Below are 9,929 nucleotides of genomic sequence, written 5' to 3'. Positions count from 1 at the left end.
ATCAAAATGCTGGCAAGAGCATGCACAAATCACAATAAAATTTGTTGTAGGATTCATAAAACGGCACAAATTAGTATTTGTTGATCAAAATATTCAATAAATAATTCCATTCCATCAATATACCTCAATCAAACAATATACATGTATATATATATTCACAGTTATTTAATATATGTACATATGCTATGGTACCTTACTTTATACATAAATATTATTACTTAATAGATACATTTGTACATGTAATACGGACGGAATTCAAATTGAAATTTTAGGGTGAATACAATTAAATAATGAATGTTAATCATCTATTGACACCTTCAAAATATGAAAAATGGTGGATGTTCATGACAATTCCAGCAAAATTCAAAGGTTTTAATGCCCAAATTTGATGTAACATTCAATTCAAATTACTAAGAAAAGTTGACTTAAAGAGAAGGTTGAGTTCTGGGAAGAGGTACAAAATAATTTGTGAGCGTTATCAATGTTTAATGCAAGTGTGAAAGAACATCAGATAAAAAATGTTCCCTGAAAAGCATGGCTCTACAGATGCCTTTATATTCTAAATATGGCATGTAACATAAAAATCGGGACAGATTTTTATGCCACGTTTGTGTAGTCCCATATAAATCTTTCTGTGTACAGTGCTTGTAACTTTATTTCTTATAATTTTGATGATTCCAGAACCTTGCATCAACCTTTTCTGATCGATTCCACAACGTTTCTTTCACAATGCAATCGTACGACCAGAACTCAACTTTATCTTTAAACATATCTTGAAAAAGATCCTACATGTTTTTGTATGTTATAAAGTGAAGGATTTTAAGAACTTGATGATAATACAGTAGATTGGCTTTTAACCAGCATTTCAGAATCTTAAACAAGAATGGACGAAAGAACAAATGAACAAAGTGTATAAAAAGCTTGACTACAACACCTCGATTCTGAATACATGCTCACATAGTAAACATTTTGGGTTCTAGTAGCAGGTTTCTTGTTCTGAATTGCTCGATCTTTCTGTACAAATAAGTGCTTCTGTGCAATGTGTCCGATACAACATCTTTTTTTCATGGGTAAAGGTACAGGAAAGAATCATTGGTCAATGGTCATATCAAGGGATTCTTTATCAATGGAGAAAATTGGTTGATAAAATAATTATGTTGCATTTGTATAGCAATTAATACAAAATGCTGTCTTTAAAAGATATTATTTCCCCTTCATCGGATTCTTCCACGCACAGTGTGCACCATCTCCACTCCCTGGGGAGTATTCCCACCACATGGTCCCCGTGAAGGCATTTGGCGATTACTAACACATAGGCTTTTGTCATCCTACCAGGTCCCTATTTCATTCCTGGGTATGGAGTGGCAAATGTAGATCAATGACTGGCCAAAGGACATTAGTCACATGTTGTACAGGACACATTGCACAGAAACGCACAAAGGCACTTCCCTGACATAGCAACATTCCATTCTCTTCCAAATCTAAAGGCCATCAAATCCATTAAATATTGGCGTATTAGTACAATTTTCAACACTTATCCATACAGATACAATTAACACAAGTACTGATTGGTCCAGTATGAAATTTCAGCCTAGAAGTTGGTCAATCACTCACCGATATCTATTATCAGTCTTATAAAACTAAAATGCCACTTGATCACATTGTTTCTGTGTGGTTGAAGGGTACTGTGGCCAATGATGTCCATTCTAAAACTCTTTAAGAACCACCCAATGAACGCCCTTCTCAGGGCCTACATGTAAATGACCACTTCCCATTCCTTTTGAAGACGTTAGAGTGGTCAATGGTGTCCAACCTCTCAGCTGCTTGAAGACGTGACATGTATACCTTCAAACCCCCCTGGGGGGGGGGCATTTCACAAAACTTGTCATCAGTGACAAATGACAGTTTTTGTGATAAGCTACTGAAATTCTTGCTTCTGATTGGTTATCAACAGATTTGTCACTGATTTTGGTCATTTGTCATTCAAAAAAGGCTTTGTGAAACGGGTCCCTGGTCTCTTGATTTGCGTAGTTGATAGTGTCCCGATTGATCAATGATGTCCAATCTTCAAGCCTTAGTGACCAACTCCTTTCCAACTGACCGACACAGGTGGTCAAGGATGTCCACTTGTAGTCTCTATAAGATGACGCAAGCCTTTGACCCTTCCTGGTTCCCAGGTTTCTTTGTGGATGATGTTGAGGTGGTGGATGCCGTTGGTGAAGCGGTAGATTGGCTGGGCGACTCCGGTTTTTTCTTCTTCCAAAACTGCCAAGCCTGTAGGAAAGTGCATGATTATAGTAAAGACTTTATTATCTTGAAGGGATTGGGTATCTTTGTCTTAGATTCTAAACAAATTCCTGGATTTCGCTCATGCTGCAATCATAATTATAAACCTTTAGGTCAGTCAGGAATCCCATGACGTTGACAAGCTGATCGCTCGTCTGATTTTCAAAATATTAATGATTGAAATTCGAAATTTCAAAAAAAAAATTCCTAACGATTTTTAGAACACTATAGTCTTTTGGGGAAAATGAGAAAGGTAAAACCGGTCACTCAAAGATTTTTACTTTTTGGAGGCACTTAATGATCATTTTGGAGCGCAATTTTTTTGAGGGGTTCAATATTCCACCATATCACAGACGCTGATAACACGTAAAACAATGCCTTTAATGGTCTTAAAAACAATAATAATAATAATTGGATCTATAAAGCACCTTTTCCAGAGGATACAAGGCGCTGTTTCCCAGTCTAAGGACAACTCTTTGAATTATTAGACTTCAATTAATCATTTTCAAACGAAGGCAGAAAGAAACAGTGGTGTAGCGTGGGTCCGTTCATCAAAAGGATACGGGTATAACTAGAGCATGGGTCTTCTTCGGTAATGAAATGTAAAGTAACAAGGTCAAAAAGTAGGGGCAGGTAGAAGGAAAGGGCCATAGAATTTGCTTTACATGTTCCCTCCCACCCCCCCCCCCCCCTTCCCTCTCCATTTTTTGCTCTCTTTCTCTCTCTTCTTTCCGTTTTTTTATTTTTGCCAGTTAAAAGGGGAAGTAGTATCTACACCACTCATAAGAACTAAAACTAGTTAACATATTTTTTCTGGCCAAAACATTCATTAAGCATCACAGGAATCTTGGTACTTCAAGAGAAAGGAAGAGTGAAATCATCATCTAGATATTCCATATAATGATTTTAAACTTTTTTTCTACAGCTACTATCTATTTCAACATGTGTATTACACAGACAGTGAGGAAACAGCAATGAGCAACAACCAGGGGGCATTTCACAAAACTTGTCGTCAGTGACAAATGACAATTTGTGTTATAACCTACTGAAATCCTTGCTTCTGATTGGTTATCAGCAGATTTGTCACTGATTTTTGTTATTTGTCATTGAAAAAAGGCTTTGTGAAATGCCCCCCAGATGACAACACGCTGCAAGGAAACACAGTCTAAACCATGAGAGATCAATGAAATGAAGAGCAGGGGCCCGTTTCACAAAACATGTCGTCAGTGATAAATTTTTAAAAGTTTTTGTTATAAGCTACTGAAATCCTTGCTTCCGATTGGTTATCATCAGATTCGTCACAGACTTTTGTCATTTGTCATTGAAAAGTGGCTTTGTGAAACGGGTCCCTGGAGATTAAAGAGAGCAAAAGAAAAAAAAGAAAAGCTCTTATCCGCACAGATCAAACCACCAGACAACTTTATCATTTACTTTCGTTTCATGTAACCATGAAATGACTCCCAATATCTTATTTCCTTGTATTCCATTCTTGAAGAAAACAAAACACTTAACGACTGGGAAATCAAGATCATGGAACAGAACAAAATTACAAGTACTGAAAAAGATTTGAAAAATGGTTACATTGGTGGCTCAGATGTAAGATAACGGCAGCAATAAAACATTGCAAGCAATGCGAAGAACTAAGAAGGAGGAGGAGCAAAATGAGCCAGAGGGGGAGGAGGAGGAGGAGGAGAAAAAGAAGAGGAAGAAGAATAAGGAGGAGGACAAGAAGGAGAAGGAGGACAAGAAGGAGAAGGAGGAGGAGGAGGAGGACAAGAAGGAGAAGGAGGAGAACAAAAAGGAGAAGAAGAAGAAGAAGAAGAAGAAGAAGGAGAAGGAAGAGAAGGAAGAGAAGGAGGGGAAGAAGGAGAAGGAGAAGAAGGAGAAGGAGAAGAAGAAGAAGAAGAAGAAGAAGAAGAAGAAGAAAAAGAAAAAGAAAAAGGAGAAAGAGAAGATGAAGAAGGGAGAAAAGGAGAAGGGGAAAAGAAGAGCAAGAAGGAGAGGAGCGAAAGAAAGGGAACAATAGAGAGCAAGACAAAGAACGAGAAGGAGAGAGAGAGAGGAGAGGGAGAGAGGAAAGGGAGAGAGAGGAGAGGGAGAGAGGAAAGGGAGAGAGGCGAAATTGGAGAAGGTTTAATAATCAATACACACAGACCACGATACTCCTTGGTACCTGGGCCCTGTCTTATAAAGAGTTGCTTTTGATCCAAATCAATCACAAGTCCTCTAATCAATCGTAAGTTTGCAGTCCTTCATCTCTTTTGTACATAGTTGCGATTGATATCAATTGCAAATAAGTTGCGATTAATATAAACTCTTTATAAGACGGGCCCCATTCTACCTATGAACAGTCTGGAAAATGGCTTCCCAGCGATAGGAAAATATAATGACAGCATAATTTCAAAACTACACAAAAACAAATTGATGTGCACACCAAAAGTCCCTGCTGTTCACAGCTAAAACTCACTCCAATGATCTCACATGGAACAGAGCAGGGGGTGTTTCACAAAGATCCTAAGATGAACTTATCTTTAAGTTGGACTTATCAATTATGGAAAGCCATAGCATCCTTGAAAATATTTTGTAAAAGTCATTTTAAAAGGCATAAAACGTTGATTCAAATCATTCATATTATCTATTATCATGGGAGATTTCGTATTCTTGATGTGGAATTTATGAAAAGTCTAAAATACTTGAATTTTCACTGTTGAATATATTTTGTTTTAAGGGCTACAAATGGCTCTCAATAATTTTTAAGTCCAACTTAGAGTTAAGTTCGACTTAGGATCTTTGTGAAACACCCCCCAGGCATTGCGCATGCAAATAGGAATCAAACACTATCAATGCACTTCTACTCATCCTACAAAGCAACTAGCAACGTTAGGGGCAACATAATATAGAACTTACAAGTGTATAAAAGTAGAAACATGATTATCACAATTTTTCAGCAAAAGTGAGCATTTCATCGGAGTGTGTGTCCAGGCATGTAAAAACATAAATGGTTTTTCATTGCTTTTAAAAGGTGGCAAAATAAATTGAACAGAAAACGGCACAAAATCTATATTATATCATGTAAGCTTAATTTCATTCCATTTTGTTTTCTTAAGCAGGTCATTATGGATATTGAATGTTAATTTTGTTAAGGACTTGGTTTCATATCTCTGGCAAATTATTCAAAATAATTAGTGAATTAGGTGCAGATTGTAAAATAATGTGATATTATACCAAGATATAAATTTTACAAAAATGAACACTTTGAAAAACACAAGCCTGTACCCTCCCTGGGTAAGCAACAGCCCTCCTACCAAGCACAAACTTAAAAACTATTAAGTCTACAGATTTATGATTGATATTAAAGGTAATACAAAGTTTTGGTATGGTGTCATGAATTTGGTTAAAATGAATATATTGTATGCAAATGCGATCCTACAATATTTAGTGATCGTTGTCGCGGTTGAAATCAAGTCTTTAAGTTATGAAATTATAAATAATAAACTCTTCATATTGTATAGCTACCTTTCAAGGTTAAGATATTAATTAAGCTAAAAAACAATGTTTCTTGACTAAAATCAACCGAATAGCTAGTTGTTCCCGTTTGATATTTATAAATCCCAACTACATATTCTGAAATTTTCAGGGTCGCAGCTACCATTGTACGGCCGTAGGCGCTATTTGAAAAAGCACCGGTAAATGTTTATACTCATTTTTTCTCGAAAGCAGAAGTGTTTTAGGGGCTAATTTGTTTAGTGCTTATAATGCATCTACAGGGGCATCCAAATTTATCCAAATTGTAAAGAATTACTATCCACCCAATTTCAAAATTTCCCAAAACTTTGTATTACCTTTAAATTGTAATCGATTTGAATAAATCCAAATTATTTACGAGATGAGGGCGAGGTGTGCCCAATATTTAATCAACATTCATGGGAATAAATAATAAAATATTTAGATTTTCTTCTGAATGACTAACCTTGGGTTCAGGATCTTCATGTTCAGATTTATTTTCCGCCGTCTTAGACTGATCTGTTTTCTTATCTTTGCTCTCATCGTCATCGTCGTCGTCATCATCCTCCTCTTCATCATCCTCTTCATCATCCTTGCTCTTGCTAGTTCCTGGCTTGGCTTTGGCCGAGTCCTTTTTCTTTGTCTCTGTGAGTTGGCAAGGAATCGTGATGTAAATGGTGTGTTCCTTTTGAAGTTCTTTAATCTAAAAACACACTGTATGTATACAGTGTATTAAAGGCCCACTGTAATAGTTGTAGCTCCTTGCTCCCTCTATATAGAAAACAATGCCTAATTGGTGACCATTGGTCCCCCATGATGCTCTTTTTCTTATGTTAATTTGGAGCAGAGTTGATGAGATAGCCACCTGTCCAGTTCCTTCCTGGGTGGTCTAATACCTCCTAGCCAAACTAGTACAGATGGCCTTTAAACGTCCTAATATCAACTCTCAAGTTTGTCAGCTGTACTGAATGTGCAATGATAAGTGGCCAGATAAAGATACAAAATTATGGTCCTGTTTTTATCTCAATAAATGAAAATCAAAACAGAAATAATAGGTGCAAAATAATATACAATGACCAGCATATATAGAAATCGTAGATGTATTAAAGGGTCACCTGTCTGATTATCAAGATATTTATGATTGGAAATAGAAATTTCATTTTTTGTTTTCCTTATGCTTTTTTTATAAAAACTAGTCTATTGGGGAAAATGAGTATGGTAAATCTGGTCACTCAAAGAGCTTTACTTTCCTGAGGCATTTTGAAACACAATTTTTTTTTAAGGTTTCAATGTTACACCATACCACAGACACTGATAATACGTAGGGCCATGCATCTCAGATTTAACATCGTTGAACGTTGCCTTAAAGCAATGTGCAAATCCAGAATATTGTTATTAATCAAGATGATATCGTATATACTCAAACTTTTACCCTTCACTGTCGGTGTAGTTTCTTCTTCTGATTCCTCCTCCTCTTCCTCATCTTCCTCTGTCTCGGCCTTTTTGACTGGCAATGGACGTTTACTTGTTTTTGTTGGCCTCTCCCGATGACTGCTCTCCTCCTCCGTTCCGTCTGAGTTGTCTTCCTCTTCTCCAGTCCTCTTTGGTTGTGTTTTACTCGAGTTTGGTTTGGAAGCTGCCATCATCGACAAAGTCATTTTGCCTGTACATTGTAGGATATTACACATGTAGGTCCCCGTCTTATAAAGAGTTACGATTGATCCATTCCAATCGTAAGTCCTCCAATCAATCACAAGTTTGCAGTCTCCTATTTCTATTGATATCAACTCTTTATAAGACAGGCCCTGATTGGTTTGCTCTGCTACTTGTTTGTTTGAATAATTGATTTACAAATTAATAGAACTGTACGTCTCTGAAAGAATAAACTGAAATAGCCATCTTGACTCTCTGAAGTCAATATAAATGTAAACTTTCAAAATTAAGACATTTCAATGGAAATCATGTCATTTTGTTTTAGTGGCAGTTCATTCACTGTAAATAATATTGTAAAGAAAAATTGTTTATAAATTTTTACCTTTCTTTGGTTGAGTTTTTTCTTCTTCTTCTTCACTCTCAGATTCCTCTTCCTCTTCTTCTTCCTCCTCCTCTTCATCTTCTTCCTCCTCATCCTCACTTTCCTCTTCCTTTTCAGGCTTTTTCCTTCGGTCAAGCGGTACAACTTCTATTGAGATTGGTTTACCTGCCTGCTGAAAAACAAAGGATAATGCAGTCATGCCTGCTTTAGCGACCACCTGTAAAGAACATCACCTGTCTATATCAAATTAACATTGTCACTTTATGTTTCCCTTGACTATCTTTTCTTATTGAAACTTGTCTTACAGGTTTCTCTTTCATATGCTGTATCCTAATCAATACTTATTTTTGTACAGGTTTGTAGATACATTTTGTTTCCTTTTTTGCACTAGTGCAGCTTGAGCATTTAATTTCAAGTGGATTTGACACAGGTCTTACAAATTTGACCCATTGTTATTATAACTACTACTACTACAGGAACCTATACTTAATAGAGACCCGTCTGTCTAGGAGGCTGTTCACACCGGCAGAGATAGTATCTCTGCGGTTTGGAAGGTACAATGTCATTTCGGTCCGCCCAACAGCAAGCCACGGCGAGCCAAAACGCCGTGCCACTGGAGCCTCCTCTTGGTGGTGGTCCACGAGAGTTAGCGCGGTCTAGCGCGCGCTAGAAAAAAGGGGGTGCTACGATAGACCGCGCTATCTCATTGCGGTGTGAACAGCCTCTAGCTCTGGACTCCTGTGGGCACCCCTAACTACTTTCTATGTATCATGTTTAAACCCAAACTTTCAGAAAATTAAAAAAGTTAAGTGATGTCTCAATTACAATTCAATCATTTTGTAGCTTTCACAAAGTTGTCACAAATCTCAATCGAGATTTGTGAACTTTTCATGCATGTAAAAGTTTTGGGGTTTTACAATGATAAAATGTGTCTAAGACTATTCTTAAAGAAGACTTGAGACAAAATAATTGAGACTTAAACAAAATATAGAATATAAATGGAAATGCACAATGGTGCTTTGTTTGATATGAACAGAGAATTGTAGTAGTAATCATATTTTAATATGATCAAAGCAACAACTATTTTACTGATTGATATAAGCTTGTGAAATAGTTGCACTGGATTGGCTGTCAGCAAGATATTTACACTCAAGTTAACTGTAGTTAATAGAAGTGGGTATTTTTCACATCAAAAGAAAAGGAAGAGGATGTCTGCATGCCTGCATGAAACTTGAAAATTCGCTTGAGACAAGTAGATGCAAGTTGGAAGAATCAGGAAACATCAGATAAATTTGTTATAAGGAAATGTCAGTATCGTGCAAATTGAAAAGAAATGAAAGTGAAACTAAGCATGATAAAAACTATTCATTTATAGGTTTATAAGAAAGGTTTGATGATACTTTAAACAAGATTAATTGCTCAATTACAAAAGAGATGTTAAGCCAAGGTTATTTCCTCTACACAGAAGAAATACAAAAACACTACCTGGATAAAGAATAGTTATATTGCATAAATTTCTTCATCCTTATTCTCCCCTACCCCCTCCCCCATTCTCTCTCTCTCTCTCTCTCTCTCTCTTCCTCTCTCTCTCTCTGTCTGTCTGTCTGTCTCTGTCTCTCACCCTCTCTCTCTCTCTCTCTCTCTGTCCCTCTCCCTCTCTTTCTCTCAGCATTCCATTCAATCTTTTAATCCAATCTGTTTAAAAAAAATTACTATAACTTGCTAATAGATATAGATATCTACATCTAGATGAATTTCCACTACTAAAGTACACCTGTAGTACATACGATGATCGATGGCAATATAATCAAAGCAGATGAAAGCAATACACATACACAATTTTGAGATACCAAGCTTACTTCTTTTGGGGACTGCTTCTTAGAACGAGCCATGATTACAGGTTTCATTCCTTCTTTAGTCCCACTCTTGGAAAAATGTGTCTGGAAAATGCAAAGTGTGAGAGCGGGGTTTGAGGGACTTAATCACAAAGGATGTCACTTTGATATCAAGGAGAGGAGGTGAATTGGGCATACAGGTGTACGCACACAACTTTGAGCTTTGAGCTGTGAGCTGTAACAATTAGTCTAAAGTGATACAGGCAATA

The 9,929-nt window shown here is 36.8% G+C and overlaps 1 protein-coding gene across 4 annotated transcripts in view; it reads right to left on the bottom strand.

The window, feature by feature from the left end:
* Positions 1 to 1,071: 1,071 nt before the first annotated feature.
* LOC583380 (X-linked retinitis pigmentosa GTPase regulator) overlaps positions 1,072 to 9,929 on the bottom strand; it is a 32,988-nt gene continuing 24,130 nt past the window's right edge. The window contains exons 12-16 of one of the 4 annotated variants that reach the window (XM_030994093.1): positions 9,685 to 9,765; positions 7,826 to 7,997; positions 7,223 to 7,453; positions 6,257 to 6,435; positions 1,072 to 2,274 (exon numbers count right to left, since the gene is read on the bottom strand). In XM_030994093.1, coding sequence (XP_030849953.1) covers positions 2,137 to 2,274; positions 6,257 to 6,435; positions 7,223 to 7,453; positions 7,826 to 7,997; positions 9,685 to 9,765 — 801 coding nt within the window. In that variant the 3' untranslated portion in view covers positions 1,072 to 2,136. The remainder of the gene's footprint in view (positions 2,275 to 6,256; positions 6,436 to 7,222; positions 7,454 to 7,825; positions 7,998 to 9,684; positions 9,766 to 9,929) is intronic. The other 3 variants (XM_030994094.1, XM_030994095.1, XM_030994096.1) reach the window with 3 other exon arrangements.

The sequence above is a fragment of the Strongylocentrotus purpuratus genome, unplaced genomic scaffold (assembly GCF_000002235.5).
Source record: "Strongylocentrotus purpuratus isolate Spur 01 unplaced genomic scaffold, Spur_5.0 spur5_scaffold_21, whole genome shotgun sequence".
NCBI lineage: Eukaryota > Metazoa > Echinodermata > Echinoidea > Camarodonta > Strongylocentrotidae > Strongylocentrotus > Strongylocentrotus purpuratus.
Note: the sequence above shows the minus strand (reverse complement) of the source record. Positions and strands in the feature narration are given on the sequence as shown.